The 26,772-nt window shown below is 39.3% G+C and overlaps 1 protein-coding gene across 3 annotated transcripts in view; it reads right to left on the bottom strand.

Annotated features, from left to right (window-relative positions):
- Positions 1 to 1,603: 1,603 nt before the first annotated feature.
- SPAG6 (sperm associated antigen 6) overlaps positions 1,604 to 26,772 on the bottom strand; it is a 63,361-nt gene continuing 38,192 nt past the window's right edge. For 2 of the 3 annotated variants that reach the window (XM_047066762.1, XM_047066763.1), the window contains 7 exons: positions 23,220 to 23,425; positions 22,096 to 22,269; positions 20,660 to 20,812; positions 17,102 to 17,293; positions 8,792 to 8,908; positions 6,225 to 6,370; positions 1,604 to 1,673 (listed from right to left, as the gene is read on the bottom strand). In XM_047066762.1, coding sequence (XP_046922718.1) covers positions 1,604 to 1,673; positions 6,225 to 6,370; positions 8,792 to 8,908; positions 17,102 to 17,293; positions 20,660 to 20,812; positions 22,096 to 22,269; positions 23,220 to 23,425 — 1,058 coding nt within the window. The remainder of the gene's footprint in view (positions 1,674 to 6,224; positions 6,371 to 8,791; positions 8,909 to 17,101; positions 17,294 to 20,659; positions 20,813 to 22,095; positions 22,270 to 23,219; positions 23,426 to 26,772) is intronic. The other variant, XM_047066764.1, reaches the window with a different exon arrangement.

The following is a 26,772-nucleotide window of genomic DNA, read 5'->3' as shown; positions in this document are numbered from 1 at the left end:
CAATAAATCAAAGAAAGAAAGTAGACCCCAGAAAGTATTAAAAAGTCAAACTGCAAGCAATCCTAGGATGATATAAGGCGAAGAGAAATGGGCCCATCGTGGGTATGATGGAGTTTATAAAGACGCAACAGGGGCTCCTGGGGGGCTCAGTCAGTTAAGCGACCGGCTTCGGCTCAGGTCATGATCTCGCAGTTTGTGAGTTCAAGCCCCACGTCCGGCTCGCTGCCATCAGCACAGAGCCTGCTTCGGATTCTCTGTCCCCTTCTCTCTGCCCCTCCCCTTCTTGCACTCTTTCAGAAAGGAATAAACAATTTTTAAAAATTAAAAAAAAAAAAAAGATGCAACAAAGTTATGCCCTGTTAGGAAATGATGACAGATGAATCCAGAAAATACCAAAATTAAATGGGTAGGTTCTTTTTGGGGGGCGGGGGGAAAGAATCCAAGATGGAAAGCTGAAAGCTGGCCAGGTTGGGAACACGGTGGCCCAAGGGCTGTCTGGTTATCATTCACCTCCTCTGCAGGCCTCCAGGGTAGATCGCTGTAACGAATCTCCTTTTAGATCAAAAGACAGACTGACAGAGACACGCACACAGACACACACACTGACACGCCAACTAACCAAGACTCTTAAGCCTACTTACGTATTCCCCAAGTTCAGAATTAACACTGCGGGAAACATGCAGAGGACAATTATAATGTTTTTAAAATTTTATTGAAACCCCCTGTCACCCCCTTTCAGCTCCCTAAGTGAAAATGCATGCAAAGTCCAAGCCTGGAGGTATTCTTTTTAAACTATTTCTTAAATCCCTGGAAATGTGATTTTTAAAACTTGGGGGGAAAGTGAAGCTAGGACAGGGTATACTAAGGACCCATTTTACTTGCCTGCTTCCTTGTTTATTCACGAGCAGGGCTGGACTCAGAAACCCTTCAATGAAATGGGAAACATGTCTGCAGTGGAATAATGCTTAATATGGACTTCCTCCAGCCCCATGACAGGTAAAGGAACTGTTTCAGTGAGGCGAAAAAAGAGCTTAGAAAATTTGGCATCAAGAGGAGGAGAGTTTCCTAAGTTGTTAGGAAAACCTGACAGGTTATCCATAGATTTCAAGTGTTTGGTTAATGCATTTAGGTAAAGAGCATCAGAGTCTCTTCAAGTGCCTTCTACTTCTGTCATCAGTTTCCTCTTTTGACATCTCCCTTCAATGTCCTCCTGAGGAATCTGCAAGGCCACTTTCCTTGCCTGTGTCTGGGAGGAACTGGCCAGGATAGCTAAGAGTTTTCAGCATCATTTTTCACCTATATCTAGTTTGGAGGTATGTGTGTTTAGGGGCCGGGGATGGTTAATGGAAAAATAACAAATGCCTTAGCACCCTTTAATGTCTTTCTACAGTTCACCCTTAGAGCAAGTCCTAAGCAAGTGACCAATAGTCATTCCTCATTCAGGCCACTAATTTTTTTTTACATAAATTTAGAAAAGATTATCCAAAGGTATTTCACACTGAATAAATCTAGAATGCACTCAGTTCATATATTTGGCAAGAACGTCATCAGCTACCGTTCATAATGCCCTGTTGTGAATGAGAGTACGAAAACAGAACTTTGCTTAATTGGCAAGTGGTTGATAGCTGTCCACTCTCTGTAGAAGTGCATCAGAATATCCAGGGGAGTAATACCTGAAAAAGAAAGTTTTCTATTAGATACTTGTGAAAGGATTCATCACAGTAGGCACAAAAGATTCAATGTAAGATATTTATCTAAACTAATTCTATCAGTGAAACCTCAACCATACCCTGAATAATTAAGCTCCAGTAATGCTTTGGGCGTAAGATGAGGGACTGTGAAGGAAGAAAACACCAACCCACAAGACTGAGGGGCTATTAGTGCACAGAACTATTTTCAAAGCAAGATACCTGGATCCAGTGATAGCATCTTCTTATAGAGACTGTTATTATGTTAAATGATTGATGTTGCCTTAGTGAGGACAGCTAATAGGTTTTCTCGTAAGTTACACAATACAGTCTGTCGTTACTGATCATTGTCTGCATTCTGATTGCCTGACAGATTATTCTCACTGTATGTTTTAATCAGATATGGTGACCCGTAAAGACAAAAATTCCTGGGTTTATAATTCACATTAAAGAACTATTTAATAAGTGGTTTACAAATATCCTATCATACATACTTAGGAAATTGGTCATTTTCATTGATTTGGGGCATCTGTAGTACTAAAGTTTATATTTGCCAATTGAACATTTTGTAAAATACATACTATGAAAGTATTAAATATATTGATTAATGCATTATGGTATGCTTCGTATCTGTGGAAAGAATTTACGTGCACATAAAAGTATGTAAAATAAAATTTGGCAGGCATTCTAGAATAACCAGATTAAAAAAAAATAAGTAAATGTAATTCAAAACTTTCCAAAACACTCAAAATAATTAAACCTCCTAAGGTGTTCTCTCCAGATAAAATCTGATGTTCAAGATTTGCTTTGTCCTCGTTATCTTCTATCTTCAGAGGCGTGACTTAAAAACTCACAATTTATATTACACTAATTTCTTCTACAATTTGTCCAGTTAAGGTGGACAAGACAGAACAGTATTTTCTCAACAGTGTATTTATAGGCATAATTAAACAGACACATGCATACATAAAAAATTATCCTCAAAAATGTTTCTTCTCTCAAGGCATCCTGGCCTTGAAAAAAATTGTCCTTCAACAGTGGGTCTCTTTGAAGTACTCTTACACTGGGGAAGTCACAACTGTTTCGGAGTTAGTCACAAATTTTAAAACAGGCCTCACCTTCCTAGGCCTGATAAACAGGTCAGACACAAGATAGGTACTTTTTATATTAATGGTAAGAAGTAGATTTAGAAAACCAAAACTTAAAAAATGGTGCTGTTTCATATGGTAGCCACTAGGTACATGTGGCTATTGAGCATTAGAAATGTGGCTGGTGTGGGGCACCTGGGTGGCTCCGTCGGTTAAGCATCCAACTCTTGATTTCGGCTCAGGTCGTGATCTCATGAATCGAGATCTCATGGTTCTGAGATCAAGCCCCACATTGGACTCTGCATTGAGCATGGAGCCTGCTTGGGATTCTCTCTCTCCCTGTGTCTCTGTCCCCCAGCCCCCTCCCCTGCTTGCTCGTGGGCATGCATGCTCTTTCTCTTACTCTATCTCAAAATAAGTAAAGAAATTTTTTAAAAATATGGCTAGCATGACCGAGGACCTGAATTTTTATATTTAATCGTAAAAGCTGATACTCCGGTTATTTTATGTGAAACTTTCAGGTGTCTTTGAAACAACTTATGAATCTACTTTTTCAACTGTAAGCTTTATATAACCTAAATACAGCTAAGTACATCTAATAAAATTTAGCATCTGAATTGAGATGCACTGGAAGTGATAAAATAACCCACCAGATTTCAAAAACTTAGCATGAAAAATGAAATAGCTCATTCATAATTTTTTATATTGATTATAATATAGTCTAGTCTAGGCAAACATCCCAAAGACAGAGGAGTTCCAAAAATACCTTCCTGCGGTGGAATGGGCCAGGATTAGAACTCAGGCCTTCCAACATCTAGCCCTGAGCTGCTTCCTTCTCATCCCACCAACTACCTTCATTAGAGATTTTTAAATACGGCAGTACGAAACAAATGCTTAGGCTAATAACAGCTGGAAGAACGTATCCATTGATAATCTGTATCATAAGGAATAATTAGTTCTAAAATAGTCACCCAATGATTCTTGAGAATTAGACGATTACAAAAATAAAACCATTCCAAGTTTATATTTGTCCATTTTCATAGACAATGTTTCAAAAATTTCTACAGAACACCTTTAAGTTCTATAGAACCTAATTCTTTACAAAATATAACAAACATGAAGAAGCTAATTAGAATTCTTCATGGTAATTAGCCAATTTTTAAAAATGTTTGAGAGGGAGAATGCAGGCTGGGGAGGGGCAGAGAGAGGGGGACAGAGAGAAAAACCCAAGCAGGCTCCACGCTCAGTATGGACAGAGCCTGATGCGGGGCTGAATCCCACAACCACGAGATCACGTCCCGAGCCGAAATCAGGAGTTGGATGCTTAGCCAACTGAGCCACCCAGGTGCCCCGATAATTGCCTAATTTTTAAAATGGAATCCCAGATCACAGATTTGAGGTTAATATTGTGAGGTTAAAATTTTACAATGGTATTATAAGCTAAATAGAATGGGAGGTTAAAATTTTATGGTGGTATTTTGACAAAGCACCAGATTACATTCTAATATGACAGAGTTTTCATTTTCCCTTAGTGCTCTGGAAAGTGACTCCAGAAAGGAGTAAAAAGAAGACTGCTATTCAAGAAAGTACCTTACTTTTGGTTAATTCTAATAGGTCATTCCATTTTGGGCCCTTTAGTTTCTTTTTTCCTTCATCTTTCTATAATTTTGTTTATGTATTCAGTACAACACCCAGTGCTCATCACAAGTGCCCTCCTTAGTACCCATCGCCCATCTAGCCCGTCTCCCACCCACCTCCCTCCATCAACCCTCAGTTTGTTCTGTCGTTAAGAGTCTCTTATGGTTAGGGGCGCCTGGGTGGCTCAGTCGGTTGAGCAACTGACTTCGGCTCAGGTCATGATCTCACAGTTTATGAGCTCAAGCCCGCATTGGGCTCTGTGTTGACAGCTCGGAGCTTCAGACTCTGTCTGCCCTTCTCTCTCTGCCCCTCCCCTCCTTGTGCTCTGTCTCTGTCTCTCAAAAATAAATAAATGTAATTAAAAAAAAAAAGAGTCTCTTGTGGTTTGTTTCCCTCTCTTCTCTCCCCCCACCTTCCCATATGTTCATCTGTTTTGTTTCTTAAATTCCACATGAGTGAAATCGTATGGTATTTGTTTTCGCTTAGCATGATAAATTCTAGCTCCATCCACGTCACTGCAAATGGCAAGATTTCATTCTTTTTGATGGCTGAGTAATATTCCATTGCATATTACCGCCATACACCACATCTTCTTTATCCAAAACTTAAAGAATGTATGCAAATTATTTTTATTTTCTTTTCCTGGTAAAAGATATTCATATTTCATTCATTTAATGGTTACACACATATTTTGTTTGTTATATTAGCTTTTTGTATATTATTTTATTTGTATATTATATATAGTAGAGATACATTTATGATATACTACTCCTTTGATATACTTTTTTAAATAGTAATATTTTTAAAGCTAGCTTACTGGAACTCTTTTAGTCAAGCAGTCATAAAGCTCACAAAAGTACCTGAATTGTACCCCTGGAAAGAACTTACTGGAAGAATATATATGAAAAGAAGACAAATTTTAATCTTAAAATTATTTTGTGATTTTACAATGGTGTTACCACATATTGATATTAAATAGGAGGAAGTATATTAAACATTGGTTTAAACATTGCAAATTTATATTCTCTAATATTAAGTAGAGAAAATAAGAAATGAAAGTAGGATTAGACAAATACAGATAAATGTGTAGACAAATATTAGACAAATACAGATAAATACAGATAAACATTCTTGAATGTTTATGGGCATTTTTCAAAACTCAGTTGTTTAAATCATTCTATCTTTTCTTGGTAACTTTGCTCTTATTTATTTTGGTATTAGTGGTATAGTACTTTCGACTTAAAAGGACTGAGGCTTAGGTTTAATGCTCTACAAATCAATCTTATTAAAACAATTAATCTTGAAGAGAACTAACCGCTACATTACTATGAGGCACCTGCAAATCACAAACATGATTTTTTTTTCAAATATAGATAGTAACTTTCTTTTTACCACTCAACATCTCTTTCCTATTTGTTAGACTCCTATTAATATAAATGTGAGCCTAAGGCAGAAAAATAATATGCAGGAAACCATGAAAATCAGAATCCATAGGCCCTTTCTAAATCAAGTTCACATTAAAGACTGTTAATTTAACTTGGACTCTGCATTTGGGTGCTCTTTAATAAAGCATTTGTTAGTATAGATATGTCTCAAATGACATTCCAGTTTGACTTGGAGATGTGTGTGTGTCAATCAGAACATTATTAAATTTGAGGGGGAAAAACAGATCAAGGTAGAATTAAAGGTACACGTTGGTCTTCTGTAGTAATTCCAAGACCACGTGTTGACACGGTGGATATAGAATCCAGACCTCAAAACAGAAAGCCCACATTATAATTTTGAACTTCTCAAAGTCCGTTTTTCCCACCTTACTATCTCCTCCGGGTAACAGCTGTTAATACTGTTGATGTATTCTTGGAGCAGAGAGCCGGGTCCTGCCTTTATCTCTTGAACCTTTTTCAGTCCACCACTTGTTACAAAAAGTCGTCGAGCTTTGCTGTCATGTGGCAGTACCTTGAAAAGTCAAGCACGTAAAATTGTCAGCTTTCCTTTTCCAAGTGGGATTATTGCTAGTGAAAAGAAAGAATATAGCTGAGGAAATGTAAAAGAGAATTTACGTGCAATATATCTGTAACATAATGAACGTAAGTTTGCTGCCGGTTAGAAGTAAAATGTAGTCTTTTTAGAAATGTATCAGTTCCTAGGAGTCTAGTGCTCTGGTATCGTTTGCTTAAGAAGACACGGGGGCACCTGAGTGGCTCAGTCGGTTAAGCGTCCGACTCTTGACTTCAGTCCAGGTCATGATCTCACGGTTTGTGAGTTCAAGCCCCACAGCGCAGGACCTGCTTGGGGTTCTCTCTCTCTCTTTCTCTCTCTCCCTCTCGCTCTCAAAAATAAACAGATAAACTTAAAAAAGAAAAGAACACAAAATTCTGGCTGAAGCAAATACTCCCAAAGGCACATTTTTGTAGGAGTATATGCTATGTGGTACTTGTCTTTATTTTAACGTCCACAAATCCCATTGGTTTAGTGGATTTTGAACTCAGTTTTATTTTGAACTCAGTTCAGGTCAGTCTTCATTTTCTTAGCAAGTTCAATAAAACTAGAATACCTCACTCAGTCGCCTTCAAGACTAGACCATAAAATAAAACGTTCAGAGATCATGTCAGCTGTTCCTTCTCAAGAGCTGATGACCCTGTAGATGGGCCACTCAGCAACCCACTCCCTTCCCCTTTTAGTTGATCAAAATCGCTGCTCAGTTGGGGCGCCTGGGTGGCGCAGTCGGTTAAGCGTCCGACTTCAGCCAGGTCACGATCTCGCGGTCTGTGAGTTCGAGCCCCGCGTCAGGCTCTGGGCTGATGGCTCAGAGCCTGGAGCCTGTTTCCGATTCTGTGTCTCCTTCTCTCTCTGCCCCTCCCCCGTTCATGCTCTGTCTCTCTCTGTCCCAAAAATAAATAAACGTTGAAAAAAAAAATTTAAAAAAAAAAAAAAATCGCTGCTCAGTTTCTTAACTAGTACCCGGGCCGGGGGGGACGGATTTGGCTTATTTTTTAGAAGCGGAAGCAGAACATAAGTGTTGGACACACACCACCATATCCCGAGGAATGTGAAACCTTCTGCTGTCCAGTGACTCAGGTGCTTGAGGGTCAGCCAAGCTGTTGGAGATCATGGAAGACAGAGAGAGAACTGAAGGCTGTTAAAAGATAGTAGTGTCTTTCAGATGAATACCTTAAACTAGACCTAAGCAGGTACAGGACCTAGTTTAAAAGTTGTAACAATATATAGTTTTCGTTCGTCATTGTTTGGAGAAATCTAGTATGCGAAGAGTAGTACCTCCTTTACGTTAGCTTTGTAACCATTCAGAGGAATTTGGCCCCCATCTATGTGCATTAGTTTATGAAAGTCAACCTTAAGCACTTCTGTGTTTTATTTCTTAAAAAATCGTGTGGCTTTCAGTGGCGGCAGGGGGGGTGAGTGTTTAATATGTGCCTGAGATTAAGCTAAACTCTTTACGTATAACATCTCATTTAATCTTTACAATGACCTTATAAAACAGGAACTCTTATTACCCCCTGTTTTATGGGTAAGCCTACTAAGGTTTAGGGAGGTCAAGAGTTTGCTACAGATATTACATCTGGTAAATGGGAAATCCGGGCCCTCCAGCTCCAGAGCCTGAGCTCATAACCACTCTGGGATGCTACTTCCAGAGACCCCGTTTTCTTAAATGAAATCTCCTGAGCACCATTTAATCAGTTCTTTACAGCCTGAGTTACCATCCTGGCCATCGATGGCCGTGGGAACACCATCATTCTTTCTCGGCCTTTGCTAGCAGCAGTCAGTCAGTCCTGCTGGCTAAGCCCACGTCCAGCAGCTTGACCTTTCTACCTTACTACTTTTAATCCGCAGTGATCTAAGAAATATGGTGGCTATATTTGTTAAAAACGTTCGTAAAATGAGTCAATAAACTCTAAATGACGCTCTGAAAGCATCTCCAGAAGAGTGCACGGACTTTGTCATACGTGGCTCAGAGACCTTTTTATTTTTCTTTAGAAGATTTTTGCGGTGTTCCCCGATGAGTGAGACCAACAGACACCAGGATAATTGCTAAATTACCTATCACTATAAACTGTCTGTATTATGGGGTTTTTATATGTTGACGTACTGTCTTCTCCCCAAGAACACTAAAAAGGACAGTAGAGGCTGTGAGGAAAATGTGAAGGAGGAAGTATGAATTATTTGTGTGTGAATCTTTTTTGACTTATGTGAATGTTATTAACCTGTGTTGCCTTCCCTGTCGCGATAGTCAGTGAGAACTAAGGAGTAAAGCCCTGCCCCCATCTCTCGGAAGGAGACATTGACCCAACGGGGGAAAAAGAAATTAACAAGTCATTGAAATGTTCTTCCCCCACTTTCAGAAAAGAGAGCATCTCTTACCTTACTGAACTGTCCAACCACGTGCTTCAGGATATTGGGGGGCGCATCATACAGAAACGGCTCAAGGGCCGGTAAATAGGTGCATTTTTGTAGGATACTCTTTATGGCTTTCTTACTCTATTGAAATGCAAAGCAAAATACAGACCAAAGTAATAATCAAAGCTTGACCAAAATTCATGGCTCATGTTCCTAGAATTTGAAAATACAGTGAATTTCCAGTCCAACCTGCAGGTGTTTCATTGTTTAAGATGGGTGTCAGAAAAATTTCTATCTGGCATGGGTTTCACCTACCTGCCGGTTGCCTTCATGTTAAATTTTAGAATGTGCGGTGTATTACTGATCTCTTAAAATAACCTATGAGCAAAGTAAAATTAAGCATAAAGCTATAGACTCTAAATTAATATGTATTATATCTTATTCGTGTAAAACTTTGTATATGTTAAGCCATGAGATCACCAATATGTCCTATTCCTTCCAACCAACAAGTAGAAAACACTCAGTTCATCGTAGAAAGTGATTATCAAACATTCTGTGTTCTCTAAAAGGTCTCATGACTTCTAGGTATATAGTCAGAAAGGTTCTATGTGCATAATTCAGTGAACATTTGCAGATGTGAAACTGCCCCATTCACAAAGATCGACCCGACCATACGGGAGAGGTCCCCTCAGCAGCAGGGAGGGTATTATCCACAAGCTCAAGAACAGGTACTTCCCCCCTGTCCCCAGCACTTTGTATTTCACAGTGACACAAGTGTGGCTGAAGAAGGGTCCTGATGTGACTGTAGCGCATCCCTGAGGCCAGCTCTAAGGCCACGGCTGGTTGTGATTCTGTTTCCTTGTATTAAAGCCTGCCCCCTTCACTTTGGAAGGCTCCCCAGTCAGGTTGGCCCACAGCTGTTTCCCCCTGGAATCCCACACCTGCTTGTATGTGGTTTTGTGCTTCCTTCCTCTGATCGCCCATTCTCCCTCAGGCCTTAGCCAACCTGGTCTTCTGCGATCCTACTACTGAATGTTTAACAGTGCTTTTGAAATGTCAAGGAGCGTTCTGATTCTCACATCATGAATTTTACAGTTGGCAAAATTGTAAACTCAGGAAAAACTTTCATCACATTTGTGCTATCAGTAAAGGTCCTGTTAATTTTATGGTTTCCCAGAACCCCGGGCTAAGCAGTTCTGCATAATTTCTCTCTCCATACGTTTGTCCTCAAACGTTGTTTCATAAACTAGATGAAATAAAGCAAGGAAGGTAAGAAACGCAACCCAACTGTCTTCCACAAGTAAGTTGGGACTAAACTTTCAGTCCCCGACACACCTAGTTATATCTTTGTGAGCCGTCTTAGGATCATGGTGACCTTAGCAGGCTGACAAATTTAACTTAACCGCTACTGGTGATAAGGTCTACTAATCGTGTAACACAGATCACAACCATGGTGATATACTATCGAGTTATTAACTGAGAATTCTAGAAAAGAGTCTAATGATCCTAGAAATTCACTGAACTTTACTACCCTTTGTCAAGAAGTATACTTGATTTATGACTCCATACTTCTAGAAAGTATATTAATTAATATTTTATTAACTTGTCAATTTCTGGGCTTTAGATTTTTTAACAACCCTTATTGAAATATAACATATACTGTAAATTCACTCATTTTAAGTACATAATTCAATGGATTTTTAGTAAATTTACAGAGCGGTACAACTCTCACCACAACCTAATTTTTAGAACATCTTTATCATTCCAGCAAGGAACTTCATTCCATTTGTAGTGACTCCCTCACCAGCCCTGGGCAACTTCTAACCTACTTCCTGTCTATAAATTTTATTTTTCTGGACAATTCATGTAAGTGGAATCATAAAATCTGTGAACTTTGGAGTCTGGTGTCTTTCACTAAGTGTAATGTTTTTGGGGTTCATCCATGTGATAGCATTACTATTTTGAGAAATTGCCAGACTGGTTTTCAATGTGACTGCAACATTTTACATTTCCACCAGTAATGTAAGAAGGTTCGAAGGTTCGAGACTCTCCAAATAATGATCAACACTTGGTACTGTCTTATCAATTGTAGCCGTTCTTGTGGGTGTGAATTAATAGCTCATTATGGTTTTGACTTGCATTTCTGTAGTGACTAATGAGGTTGAACGTTGTTTCACATACTGATTGGTCATTTGTTGGTAAAATGTTTATTCAGATCTTTTGCCCATTGTTTAAGTGGGTCATTTGTCTTCTTATTTTTGAGTTGTAAGAGCCCTTTATGTATTTTGAATACAGGTATTTTCTTGAATGTATTATTTGCAAATTATTTTTTCAAGTCTGTGGCTTGTTGTTTTTTTTTTTTTAATTTTCTTAATGGTGTCTTTGAAAGCGTACAAGCTTTCCATTTTGATAAAAACCACAAGATGAATGTTTTTGTTTATCACTTGTGTTTAGGTGTCATTTCTAAGAAATTAATGCCTAAACCAAGGTTTCTTCTAAGAGTTTTGTACTCTTATATGTAGATCTATGATCCATTTTTAGTTAATTCTGGTATATGGTATGAGATAGGGGTCCAAATTAATATTTTATGTTTGAGGATATAATAATTGTCTCAGTGCCATTTGCTGAAAAGACTTAATCCTTTTCACATTAAATTGCCTTGGAACCTTTGTGAAAAATCAATTGACCGTAAAAGGGTCTATTTCAGATTTTCAGAATTCAGTTACATTGATATATGTACCATATGTCTTGATTACCATACTATCTTGATTGTTGTAGCTTTGTAGTAAGTTTTCAAATTGGGCAGTATAAGTCTCTTTACAAGATTGTTTTGACTAGTCTGGTCCTTTGCATTTCCATATGAATTTTAGGATCAGTTTCTCAAGTTCAGGGGAGAGGGGAAGCCAGTTGGGATTATGACAGAGATTGTATTGAATATATAGATCAATTTGGGCAGTGTTTCCATCTGAACAACATCGAATCTTCCAGTGCATGAACATGGAAGGTCTCTCTCCATTTATTCCGACCTTCTTTAACTTTTTTCAGCAACGTTTGGTAGTTTTCAGTGTAGAAATCTATACTTCTCTTATTAAATTTATGCCTAAGTATTTTATTCTTTTTGATACTACTGTGAATGAAACTATTGTCTTAATTTCATATATTTTTAAGTTTATTTATAATCCCTATACCCATCGTGGACCTTGAACCCATGACCCCGAGATCAACAGTCGCCCGCTCCACCGACTGAGTCAGCTAGGCACCCCTCATATTTAAATTGTTTATTACCAGCGTGTGTGTGTGTGTGTGTGTGTGTGTGTGTGTGTGTGTGTATTCCTTAGGATTTTCTACACACAAGATCATGTCATATGTTGGGTTTAAAATTGATTAGCCTTTAGAAAATATGCCTAATGGGGGCACCTGGGTGGCTCAGTCGGTTAAGCGCCCGACTTCGGCTCAGGTCATGATCTCATAGCTCGTGAGTTCAAGCCCTGCATCGGGCTCTGTGCTGACAGCTCAGAGCCTGGAGCCTGCTTCGGATTCTGTGTCTCCTTCTCTCTCTGCCCCTCCCCCATTCACACTCTGTCTCTCTCTCCACTTCAAAAATAAATTTTAAAAAAAATTTAAAAAGATTAAAAAAGAAAATATGCCTTATGTTTGGTTATTTATGGCAGTGAACAAAATAAAATAGTTCTTACAACTTCATACTCTGAATTATAGAGAATGTATATGGTGTAAACAAACTCTTTTATTTCAGTAAATCAAGTAATTTATTACTTTGAAATAATACTAGATTATGGATTTTTCTAATTGTCACTGTATTTAGTAGCTAGTGTTTGTCCTTAAATATACATAATATATGATGATATCAGAGAAGGAGTCATGAACTGTCTATTTAGGGCAACTTGGGTTTGAGCCAGGTTTTCCTATAAAGTAGCATACCATGTACAGGTCTATATTCATTCATTTTTCTGTCATCTCTAAAAGCTGACTCTGTCCACATTAATAAAAACTATTGTAAAACCCACAGTAAGCGACTAGCAATACTACTTTTTAATCTCTTCACAATACACATAAGAATAGTAATTAACAAGATGAAATTGTCAATACTTGATACGACTTCAGTTGTTTTTCACAGAAAACAAAAGAAATAACAAAAATTATTGTTGCTCTCCTTAATGGATGATCATTAATGAAAACTGCCTAAAATGAATAATGTTTCTTATTCAAAAATTAATTTTGTTCTGAAAGCACTGTAGCCCAAAGAGTCACAGTTATTAAAAGGAAGGGGGAACATAAATCTTCATGACCTTGTGTTAGGCAAAGTCTTTTTAGACTGGGCTCCAAAAGGGCGAGCAACAACAGAAAAAACAAACCGAACCCCATTAAAACACTGTCAATAAACTGATGACCACCCATAGAATGGAAGAAAATACTTGTAAATCATACCTCTGATAAGAATTTGTATTTGAGATATATAAAGAACTCCTACTCAGTAATAAAAAGGTAACAGCCCAAATTAAAAATGGGCCAAGTGTCTGATTAGACATTTCTCCCAAGAAGATATACAAATGGCCAATAAGCACATCAAAAGAGTTTTCAGCATCATTAGCCATCAGGGAAATGCAGATCAAAACCACACTGAGATACCAATTCACACCTACCAGGAGAGCTATAATGAAGAAACAAAGGTAATAACCAGTCTCAACAAGAATGTGGAAAAATTGGAACCCCATACACTGCTGGTGGGAATATAGGAAATGGTGCAGCCACATTGGAAGGCAGTTTGGCCGTTCCTCAAAGTGTTAAAAAGAGTTATGATATGACCTCGCAGATGCCACTCCTAGGTTTATACCCAAGAGAAATGAAAACATACATCCACACACAAACTTGTACAATATGTTCACAGCAGCATTATTCATGATAATAAAAGAGTAGAAGCAACCCAAATGTCCATTAACTGGTGAATGGGTAAACAACATGTAGTATGGTGATGCAGTGGAATATTATTTGACAATGAAAAGGAACGAAATATTGGTATGTGCTACAATATGGAGGAACCTTGAAAGTTACGCTAAGTGACAGGAAGCCAGGCACCAAAGACCACATACAATGTATGATTCCATTAAAATTTTTTTAACATTTACTTACTATTGAGAAACAGAGAGAGACAGAGCATGAACATGGGAGGGACAGTGAGAGGGGGAAGACACAGAAGCCGAAGCAGGATCCAGGCCCTGAGCTGTCAGCACAGAGCCCGACGCCGGGCTCGAACTCACAAACAGCGAGGTCATGACCTGAGCCAAAGTCAGATGCTTAACCGACTGAGCCACCCAGGCGCCCCTGTGTAATTCCATTTAAATGAAGTGTCCAGAAGAGGCAAATCTCCAAAGACAGAAAGTAAATTAATGGTTGCCTGGAGCTAAGCAGGGAGGGTATGGAGTGACTGCTAAGGGGGGGGAATGAAAACGTTCTAAAATTCGATTGTGGGGACGATTGCATCTGTGAATGTACTAAAACCATTGAACTGTATACTTTAAGTGGGTGAATTATATGGCATATGAACTATATTTCAATAAAGCTGCTAAAAAACGAAGGGAGACGACTGTGATGGGAAGAACACAATAATTAAGTCATGTTAGAAATACTTTCGTAACGAAGGTAATCGAATGAACCTACTCAGATGCCAACCTAAGATGGACCATTTCAGTATGATGCCCCTAAATCAAAACAAATGAAAAGGCAACTGTGTGAACAGTTTCAAAATGTATGTAGGTGAGCTTGTTAGATAAAAGTTAGATTATTTTTTTCAGCTTTTAACACGGCATTTGAAATAACTTCGGTGCAGGCAGATAGAAGGCTCTGTGTGAAAACATGCGAGCAATTCCAAGGGACTGCTCATTGGTTCTCCTGGATCAGAACCAATTAGAGAATGCTTACAGAAGCTGACCTGCCTTTGGGACAAAATGAACTTTAACGTGGCCTTTAATGTGAAAGCTGCCACAGAGTAACAAATGAGAAATACCATTAGACGGTTCCTAAAGCTCTTGGATACATTTTTCCCTACTGAGATAATGTCAAATCAAACAGACTTGGACTTTCATTGTAAAGCCCTTAAAACAACCAAGGTTAGAATCCAAGAAACCTTGGGGAAGCAAAAATAATAACCAAGTCCCTACAATAAGAAAATATTTGGATGGACTTAAAAAGCCTTGGAAAGATTGCTGACAGGATAATGATTGATAAAGATCGCACTTTTTAATTTAATACCCACTGTATTTCCTGAAAATAAATATTGTATCAAACATAGACAAAAGGAACCTTAACTTCTATTAGTAAACCTGAATGTTTGAATAAAACTAATTTTGTTAAACTTACACACAATAAAAACAATCTTATTTCAAAAGGTGAAGTTCTCAAACTTATTTTACTCTAGTGATATTTATACAACCTAACATGATAACGATTCATTAAAAACCAAGTTATATAAACTTAGTAGCATATAAAAAGTATACAGTGCTAAGACACTATTTATAAGGGTTTCTCAAACTATAATTGCTCTTGACTCCACGATTAATTATTCAGTCTATAGCTAACATATGCCTTTATTTCTAAAACTTAAAGGAAAATATTATTTTATTATTTTATAAATAATAATTTATAAATTATAATATAAATATATATTAATATAATATATAAATATAAGTAAATAATAATAATTTATAAATAAATAATTTATATTATTTTATTATTATATTATTACATTTCGGGCACAGCTTGTACCTGGGGAGACCCTGCTAGGGGAGGCCGTAGTCTTTGGACCGCTAGAGGTCAGGGTGGGAAGGGTAAGAAATGAGGAGGGAGGTGGGGGGGGGAGGGGGGAGTGGAGGTGCGAATGAGAGAAAAGAGGGAGGAAGAAAAGGCAAGCATGGTGATGGGTTAAAAAAATATGAGGCAAAAAGAGAACTACATACATAAGTTGAAGTGATACATATGTAAATCAGCTGTACTTGGACAACTCAAACCTGGAAAGGCGATTGTGGTTTCTCACCAGAAAGCCAAAGAATCACAGAACTGTTAGCCAGGGAAAGGCCTTGGCATATTGTCAGTCTTCCTCTCTACCAAACACTGCCAGCCAGCATCTACTCGACGCTGGAGAAATGTAAGGGAAGCCCTGAATCTGTTAGATCATTGCTGTGATCTGGAAAGTCTTACAGAAATTGAAAAACCGTTCGTCTTAGAAGTAAACTTCCCTCAATGAATCTGTAGTGAAATAACGTGTCAATATAACCAAACAAACATAAATTCACTTTTATAAGTTTATAAAGCCAACAAGTGATTCTGTAACTTTCAGAACCCCTCAGCTGTATAGTTCAAGTAAATTTCCTGCCTTGTTACACCATCTAAAGTTGCTTCAGCAAACGTGCTTTCCGATTTGTTAATTTATTGTTTTAACTAAAATTTAAATGGAATTTAACTTACTATCGTTAGTTTATTTTGAATTATTATCTTTTCTGTGCACTTTCCTCAGTCCAAGTCAATTCTGCAAACTGCTTTCAGAAAAGTATAGGGACTATCCTGGGAAACATTTTTTCTTTCTTTGAAATTCTAAAACTATTAACCCATCCTAATGAAACTCATGCTTTGTGAATCTTTCTAGTAGCTGGTAATATTTTTTCAGAAAGCTTGTCTTTTTTAAAAATACTTGATTTAGGGCACCTGGGTGGCTCAGTTGGTTAAGTGTCCAACTTTGGCTCAGGTCATGATCTCACAGTTTGTGGGTTTGAGCCCCGCATCAGACTCTGTGCTGACAGCTCGGAGCCTGGAGCCTGCTTCGGATTCTGTGTCTCCCTCTCTCTCTCTCAAAAAAAAAAATTAAAAAAAATTTTAATGCATGATATATAAATGTTTAACTTAGTGCATCTTATGGACATGTTTCTTTTAAGGAACAAACATAAAACATATAATTAAAAGATCAAGCAGACTTGGAGTTAGAAGAGGTAGATCATGGCTTCAGGAATACCCTCTGACCACTTGTATTATACCTTTGGAAAGCACCTTAAATTCTTTTAGACTCAATTTTTTAATGTTAACCGGACCAAAGTTCTAACCAATTCCACCTCCAGAATCCTATTATTCAATTCCGATTCCATAAGAAAAGTCAACGTGAATGCAGAATGCAAAACCCAGTCATTTACTTTACAAACCACACTGCACCTATTAATAAAATCAGCATGATCCCTAATGATAACTTAACACCTTTAAAATGACATTATTTTTAAGAATGGGTCAGGTCTAGCAAATTTTCATCCAGCTGTTAAAAAAGGAAGCGCTTACTTTTGTCTGAAGATCCTCTGAACTCTCTGTGGACATGTACAGCGAAAGCAGAACGGGCAGGGTGTTTGTGACGGCAACGGCCCGCGCGTGCTCCGGGGTATGTCTCCCAATCTGTCCTAGGGCCCAGGCGGCCGCAGCCTTAATGTGATCTTCTGGTTCTTCGGACAGGCAGACCGACAACTGGGGCACAGCCTGCAGCGTCCATCAAAAGAGCGAGTGGTATGAATCCAGAGCGGGATTAAAGAGCCTCCCGTGTCTCCCAAACATGAGAAGGCATCATTTTGGCCTTGATCCTTTTTTTCCTCAACGGTTCGATAAATGAGCACATCACAGGGGCTGTCATTTTTCAAGTCGATAAAATGACTAGAACTAATTTACCTTAATTATCTGTAACAATCCAACTAAACTAAGAACATCTCTGCTAGCGTTTCCTCCCCAAATAGGCATTTAACCAAACAACAGATGTCCCAGGCTAGCATATTACGGGCAAAACCAGATTCCACTGTGACAAAATAAAAGTGCTCAGGGTTCTGAAACCTTTTATTGGCCTTTGTTTAAAAAGTTAATTTAGAATCCTTTAAAAAAAAATCACCTTTCACCAAGTATAATAGATCTGACAACAAAATAACTACTATAGATCCAAAATTACAAGAACGAGCCAGAATTCCATTTAAGTAACATTTAGATGAAGTACCTTCACTAAAAACTTTCCTGAATACTAAATAATTTTCACTTATTTTGGCTAACTTTTAAACGACAGTTTTTTCCATTTTAACATGATTAAATGTCAAAGTAGAAATGATTACTTTTTTTTAATTTTTTTTTAACGTTTTATTTATTTTTGAGACAGAGAGAGACAGAGCATGAATGGGGGAGGGGCAGAGAGAGAGGGAGACACAGAATCTGAAACGGGCTCCAGGCTCTGAGCTGTGAGCACAGAGCCCGACGCGGGGCTCGAACCCACGGACCGTGAGATCGTGACCTGAGCTGAAGTCGGCCGCTTAACCGACTGAGCCACCCAGGCGCTCCTGATTACTTCTGTTATACAGATAGCATGTGCTTATATTTTGCTCAGGCTTCAGTTTTATCTCGATACGCAAAGCAGAATTAACTAACGGGTCTCAAAGACACCATAGTTTATATACCCAAGGAAGACTCAAATAACCAAATCAATTTATAATTCCAAATTCTGTACAGGCATAACTTCCTAACTCATTTGAGACTATAATAATTATCACCTCAGGGCGCCTGGGTGGCTCAGTCGGTTATGCATCTGACACTTGATTTTGGCTCAGGTCACGATCTCACGGTTCATGGGTTCAAACCCCGCATCAGGCTCCGCACTGACAAGTGCAGATCCTGTTTGGGATTCTGTCTCCCTCTCTCTGCCCCTCTCCTGCTGGTGCGTGTACTCTCTCTCTCTCTATCTCTCTCTCTCTCTTTCAAAATAAATAAATAAAACTTAAAAAAAAATAGTCATAAAAAAAGGATAATTATCACCTTAAATTTAGTATCATAAAAGCCAATCTTGTCACATGGTCAGGCTACCATAGCAAAGACCAAATAATCATGTATACTTTCTTTTTGTCTGCCTGTATTTATTTATTTTTTTAAAAGTTCATTTATGTATTTTGAGAGAGAGAGAGGGTGAGTGTATGAGCAGGAGAGGGGCAGAGAGAGAGAGAATCCCAAGCAGGCTCTGCCCTGTCAGCACAGAGTCCGATGCGGCGCTTGAACTCACAAATCACGATCTGAGCTGAAACCAAGAGCCAGGCGCTTAACCAACTGAGCCACCCAGGCGTCCCTCGTCTGCCTTTAAATTTGGTTATTAGTAAGACCAATTTCCTGAAGAAACCTGCCATATCTCTTCACTGGCTTCCTTCTTACAACTAAAAATGTGCATCTGCCAATACGAAAAAGGTCAGATCTGTCTGCAGAGTGAGGAACCTTTCCAGAAACCCCATACTTCTGGGATACATCACGAATGAAGCAGCAAGAGGGAGAGAGGGCACCTTCTCCCCATCCCCCCAAATTCTGACTTACTGGCCTCGGTTGTTATGAATGTGCTTTGAAAATTACCAAGTGTTATTTGAATGGGAGTTGTTACTAGGCCCTGTACCGCGGAGGAAAAGGCAAGGATAACGCGGCTCCGGGTGGTTTGCCTCAAACTGCGGCTGCCTCCACCCCGCTCTTCACTGACTGAAAGGCAAACTAGGTGGGAGAGGACAGCGGTGACCCTAGACCAAAGGAGGGGAGCGCCTCCTGGTTAGTTTGGGGAAGAAACACGGGGAGCAAAAGTAACGGCTTCTTTCATGCTTTCCTATGTGCAAGCTTCCTGACTCTGCGCAAAGAACTGCAAATCGAAAATCCCAATAATATCCCCACGGTGACCCCTCAGAAAGCGGTACCACCGCTCTGGTCGCTATCACAGTCTTTGGTAATAGAAGAACAAAAGGAAAAGCGCAGGATAAAAAGGGAGGGGAGCAAAGAATTATCAAGGAATAGGTAGAAAATAAAGATCTGAGGTTCCTCTTTATTCTGAGGATTAGCAAGGGATAAAAAAAAAAAAATCCGCACTTCTGTTTAACATACAGCAGCAGGTTTTCTATGCTGATAAGAAACCCACACCCTAGAGGGTTGCCAGAGACACTGTAAGCATACAGCTTTTGAAGCGTTCTTTGGGAGATCGGTATTTATTCATTCAAGAAGTATTTTTCGAGCACCTACTACGTGCCAAGGCGACACTCCGTGGTGGGTCAATACCAAGCTGAGATCGGGCCAAATCCCGAGAGCAAGGAAACAAAAACATTACTATCTGATGTGTGCTGTGAATTGCCTACCTCTGAGAAGAGAAATTAGTTCACGAAAGCTGACGGAGAGAAGACGGGTAAAGAAGGGAAGACCTAGCCTTGTCATCTCCTACCCAAGTGACGGGAAACAGGATAATGTGGAGACGTCAGAGAATAATGAAGACGACCACCAGGAATGTTGCTTATAACAGTTGTTTTATACATAAATCAAAGTGTGCTTTAAGTGTCTGTAAATGTGTAGTCAATCCTTCAAGATCCAAATACACTTAATATTTTTTCAAGCTTATTTGTTTTTGAGAGAGAAAGAGCGCTCAGGGGAGGGGCAGAGAGAGAGGGAGAGAGGGAATCCCAAGCAGGCTCCACACTGTCAGTGCAGAGCCTGCCACGGGGCTCAAACTCACAGACCGTGAGATCATGACCCGAGCCGAAACCAAGAGTCAGACGCTTAACCGACTGAGCCACCCAGGGGCCCAGTACACTGACTATTTAAACGCACAAAATACCAATACTCAGAGGCGTTGATAGTTGGTTGCTACTAAACACTGGCTAAAATTGTAAACTCCTGCAGAGTAAACTTTATCTCAAGTGTTGCTTTGGGACACTTATTCATGAGCCTCGAAAACATTTGTTCAGGTAGTTCTTTTACTCCGGTCAGTTATACTTTATACTCTGTGGGAGAGCATGTGTCTGTGGCTCGGTGTTAGAACACGTCCCTGCAGTAACTAGACGAAATGACACAAGCACAGACCTTGGAGACGATCACCGCCATCGCCAGGTTCTCAGAATGAGCTGCGACATAGCCGAGCATCATGATGCCAGGCAGTCTTATGTTTCCTTTGCAGGACCCGATACAGTCAGTCACAGCAGCCACTCCTCCTGTGTTAACTATCAGCTGGGAAAGCTAGGAGACAAGGAGAGCCAATCACCGTGACCGTGGAGCGTAAGGTGATCTGTAAATATGACTTTAGTCTATTTTTTTAGGGAGGACCTAAAAGACATCTAGTGAAATTTGAAGTATTTAGTGAGATTATTGTATTCATTAAGGAAACGTACAAGTACAATAATCCCGCAGTATCAAAAGTGCAGACAGACTCGTGGTGAGGAGCCACTCGGTGGCTTCAATTTTTCATGCATCGATAGCACACCTTTCATCCTGATTTTAATGGATGTCAAAATTCCTCACCTAGACACTAAGCCTAGGGCTAGTTCATAACTAGCTAACTACGGAAACCCCCAGTCACAATGCGGGAGTCTGGAGCACATTAATCACCGGAAGCCAAAAGACAATGTCAGACTGGAAATATTCTAGCCTAATTATCCCCCCTTTGCTAGCAATGATCACTGGCTGATTGCCAGTCTTCAATCTTGAAACATCTCAACCAGATGAAGATGTTAGGTGACAAAAAGAATGAGGACTTGAACTAAGTTTAGTGAAATGAAATTGATGAGTCAAAATATACACGGGAGAAAATACAACGTGAGAATCTACCCGGACTTGCTTCGTCTTTACTCCCTCAGCATCTGAGAACTCAAGCAGTTAGTAGAGGGGTGATTCGAGGCTGTGGGCCTGGCGGTCTCTTCACACCCAGAGGCACACTGTCTCTCACTACTCCCAGCTGACCTAGAATGGCCTGGATGTCAAAAGCCCACGGCCCCCACAATTTAGAAGTGGAAAGCAGGAAATTATTAAAAAACTGAGATTTTAGGCTCAAACTCCATTGACATAACCCAGTGGTTCTCACCTAGGGGCACTTTTTTGTCCCCTGGGAAACATCTGGCAATCTCTGGAGACATTTTTGTCGTGATGGGGGTAGGGGTACTACTGGCATCTAGTGGGGAGAGGCCAGGAAGGCCGCTAAACATCCATCCTATGGGGTACAGGACAGGCCCCCGCAACAAAGAATCACCCCGTCCAACGTGTCCATAGAGCCGAGGATGAGAAGCCCTCACCCAACCAGATCGTGTGGCACAGCACTCGGGCCCTGTAAACAAACTGATGTTTTACATAAAAACAAACTACGTGTTCCTGTAGCTTAAAACCCTAAAAAAAAATATATATATATATAATATATAATATTATAATAAATATAAATAAATAAATAAATAGATATATTATTATATTATATTATATTATATTATATTATATATATGTATATATATACATATATATATATTTTTTTTTACCTCCGGTGTATGTTTTGCAATCTCTCTAATTAAAGTAGAAGCATTTTTCTTCACGTAGTCATCTTTGTCCTTCAGGCAGGTGAGTACAACTGGGAAAATCTCTGCCTCAACCACCATTTCTGCCAGGTCCACGGAGTGCTTCGCAATCTGACTGAGAGCCGAAAGGACCTGACGCTGTGGAGCGAAACCCAAAATAAAACAAAACGTGACACAGAGCTTGTTGCAGAGTTCCGATCTGAACAGCTTTACACTCAAATTCCTGGATAAAAGGGAAAAGACAACTACATTTCTAATATAACCTTAGATTTAGGAGTCTTGAGACAATCAATTCCTATTCTCTTATACCTAAATACTCCATTTCTTAAATTCCCTAATCTCCAAGTTAAATGTCTTCATCCTTCTGTGGACTATTTAAGTCTCTTTATCCATGCAGATGATCAAAGAATATGACCTTTGGATGAATAATATTTCTGAATTAACACTCACATTATTAATTTATGACACGGGCGGTAATGTAGGACAAAAATGATCAAGCCGAAGTAACATCTTATTTGGGCATCATGCTGATACCGTTTCAAAGAACTTTCCAGGACTGAGTTAACATTAACTAAGATTTTAAAATCTTATAGAAAATAACTACTAGAATATGAAAGTATAGTTAGTGACTATTCACTGAAAATTAGATCGTAGAAAGCTGTAAAAAAAAAGACATGGAAATAAATCTTGATACAATGAAGGAAACTAAAAACAAAATGACTGAGATAAACACGGCAATTTTCATAAGAAACTTAAACATAATAGTGGTGGGCTAGAAAACCTTTGGGCCCTGCCCACCCTGAGATTCAGTCGTTGTGTAATTAATTCCTTATTTAATAGTGTTCATACTGATGCTACGTGCAGTCTACAGCATTGTACGGATTTTAACCAGATATGTCTATCGTCTAATCTCTACAGCAGAAGGTCCACATATTAAAAGACCAAATACATAACATACCCATATCTGTTTTCAATAACGTCCTAATTATTTTTAAATGTATAATATTAAGCTCCTCCCATTTCCATTTTCTTAGGGAATCAGAAGCCTGATTTGTCTGTTTGTTTGTTTGAACTTTATTTTCAAGTACCTTTAATTTGGAATCGGGATTCAGGATCATCTGGGCTAAGTGAGCGATGGCCCCCACGTCCACTACGGTCTGTGCTAACTCGGGAGAATGCTTTGAAATATCACTGAGGGCCGAAGCAGCAATCCTTTTCAAAGCAATTTCTGGCTCCTGGATACAGAGTACTAACAGAGGAACTGCTCCCGCATCCACCACAGCTTGTGACAGTTCTGTGGGTCCAAGAAAAGTAATTAAGTGAGGATGGGTGACTGACCCTTGTGCAAGCCATTTTTCACCCTGACAGATACAGCAAAGAAAAAAGGGGAGGGTGTACTTCACTGTGTCGACATCTGCATTTCAAATCAGCCTTCCCGGTTTCATAAACCATGTGGACCAATCCTGAGCTGAAAAGAATACAGGTCAATAGATGGACCTCCATTTACATGAACACATTTGAGGTAGATTAGGCTGAAATGGCTTGTTATTCTTTTTTTTTTTTTTTTAAGAGAGTAAGCAGATGTCAGCTGTTTAAGCTCTGACAATTCTTCACTTCTCAATAGGCAAGCATTTTATGCATGGTTTACAATAACAGAGAAAATTAAAGTACCAAAAATTTACCAACCACACTAATTAGGCAGTATTTTGTGCTATTTACATGAGTAAACATTAACATGAATCTTGTGCCAATAATGTCAATTTTTAAATTCCTTTCATCTTACAGTACTTTTTAAAAGAATTTAACTTGTTCAAAATTAAAAGATGCATTTTCACTGTACGTGTAAAATGAGATCTACAACTGAACATGCTTTAATACATAAATGTTTATGTTTACACAAAGGAAAGCATTTCTCTTAACCATTTTGCATGTCAGAAGTAAAACCTTTTGAATATACATGCTGATTTACTTGTGTGTCCAAGAAAAACAGCTGTACAAATAGCCCATCTTAAATTATAGAGTGAGGGAAACAAGCAGGCAGACCCATATAATATATAATATATAATATACAATATACAATATACAATATATAATATATATGTAAAAAATGTCTTTTGAGAAGTATAAAACACCATACATAGTTACGGATTCTCCTCTTGTCGTATTCATGGCCTCTCTTACTGAATCACATATACCCATTTCTATAATCTCTTCCTTTCAGATTATGTTCTCATTTTCCCAGATTTGTAGTGCCTTGGTAATTTATGTCTTAATAGCCAAGCTAAGATACCTATTTAGCATATCACTTAAAGTCTTTCATTAAGAAAAAAAACACACGGTGTTTAATTTCTCAAAAGATTGGTAATATCACATTTTCTAAAAGGAAATAATGTCAGAAAATACAGGTTACGGTGTCCAATATTTGTTTTCCTTCAATTATTATAATTATCCTAGAAGTTCCAATATTATATAAATGATGCATTCCTTCTCTCATTAGATGAGTATCAATGGAAGGTTATTATGTGCCAGACACACATCAACTCTGGTGCACATGACCCACTTCTACAAATTAACACTACATTGATTAGCAAACATGTTTCCATTTTAAAAATCTAACATGAAATATGAAATACAATGGGAAGTTAATATGTAATCTCAAGAACGAGAGGCAGATAAGAGGAAGATGGTTAAAAAAAAAAAAAAAAAGGACAACAGCAATAGACTGAAATATCAACCTCCCGATATAACAGATTCCCCAGAAGCTTCTCTGGGATTCTACTGCAATTACCTGAAGACCAATGGAGACAGCAGGTGAAATAGGTGATTACTGTTATCTGTCGCACCCGGGGAAAATTGAAAGAAAAAGTAAAGTGTGATACCGTATGTGATTTATGTATAGAATTTTTGTATTAAGTTAATTAGTAACATGTTACTTAATTCGATTCAGTCCAAATAATCCAGGTGCTGTAGTAATGTCAACTTTATGTGTACATATTTAAGAGCACCTGGAATGTATACACAGTCCCGCCTTGGGATGATTTGGCTTAAGAGTTTGCAACCTGATGATGGTGTGAAGGCGATATACGTTCAGCAGAAACCGTGCTTTGAATTCTGAGTTCGGAGCTTTTCCCAGGCCATCGATACCTACACAGGCGCTAGGCTGTCTGCTGATGCTGGGCAGGGACGGCGAAGCCTCAGCTCCCGGGGCAGCCGCGCCGTCACCAGGCGGAACAACCGATACACTCACAACCGCGCTGCACCCACGCGACCCTTCTGTGTTCCGCCTTCCGTGCGGTGCTCGCTAACTTACGGGAGACAGCACTCCGTTGCAAAGTAGCCTCTGCGTCTGATGATTTTGCCCAACCGGAGGCGAATGTACGTGTTCGGAGCACGTTTAAGGTCGGCGAGGCTAAGCTGTAGGTTAGGTGTGTCAAACGCGTTTCCGGGGGCGTCTGGGTGGCTCAGTCGGTTAAGCGGCCGACTTCGGCTCAGGTCACGATCTCGCGGTCTGCGGGATCGAGCCCCGCGTCGGGCTCTGTGCTGACAGCTCAGAGCCTGGAGCCTGTTTCGGATTCTGTGCCTCCCTCTTTCTCTGACCCTCCCCTGTTCGTGCTCTCTCTCTCTCTCTCTCTGTCTCAAAAATAAGTAAATGTTGAAAACAAATTAAAAAATAAATAAATAAACTGCGTTTTCGACTTAGGATCTTTTCGGTTCACAATGGATTTGTCAGGACATAACCCTGTTGTAAGTTGAGAAGGTCTGTAATGGGCTGCACGTTTTGTTTTGAGACAACAGAAGGATCAGTTCATCTATGTGAATGTTCACTTTTCTTTTTTTAATGTTTCCTAAGAGTAACAATATGCGGTAAAGCGTTAATAAACACTGAGGTTCTTTTTTAAAAAGTCGATTATCTTTGTAATTCCCATGCATTTTATCCTTTTCTTTTTCCTTATCCTTTTCAGAGTGCCATACCCTCCTTTTCCTGAACTCTATCGTGTTAATAGTAAATGTTAATAATAATAATAAATAAAAGTCTATAATGTTAATAATAAAGCAAACTCTGTTCTTCTGACTTGTTACCCAATCCCAACCAAAGCTGTTCTCTTTTTTTAGTTTTAGGTGGTTTTTTTTGTTTTTGTTTTTTTCTGAGAGAGAGAGAGAGAGAGAGGGCCTGAGTTGGGGAGGGGCCAAGAGAGATGAGGGACAGAGGATCTGAAGTGGGCTCTGTGCTAAAGATTCTTAACCAACTGAGCCACCCCGGCGCCCCCCAAGCTGTTCTCTATTCTGTCCAGAACAGTGACGTTAAATGTGAGGAAGGCCAGGGATGGCCCTGGAGAAACACTTCCTGTGAAGGTAGCAAGCTTCCCACAACATGGATGGAGCCGACTAAGCCTGTCCTTGAGACTTCATATACGCCACGTCTCCAAATGGATATGGTCCTATACAAACTGGGATCGGACACACGTCGTTATTTGCGAATGCTATCATTCTACCACCTTCATATACACAAGGGATAAGGCAGTGCCTAGACAGGTAAGAACACAGTAGGCCGGGGGGCACCTGGGTGGCTCAGTTTGTCAGTTCGAGCCCCGCGTCAGGCTCTGCGTTGGCAGTGAGGAGCCTGCTTGGGATTCTGTCTCT

This window comes from Lynx rufus, unplaced genomic scaffold (genome assembly GCF_022079265.1).
Source record: "Lynx rufus isolate CCGP_SWC_20201006 ecotype Redwood Valley unplaced genomic scaffold, mLynRuf1.p SCAF_7, whole genome shotgun sequence".
In the NCBI taxonomy this organism is placed as follows: Eukaryota; Metazoa; Chordata; class Mammalia; order Carnivora; family Felidae; genus Lynx; species Lynx rufus.
This window is presented reverse-complemented; position numbering and strand designations above follow the sequence as displayed.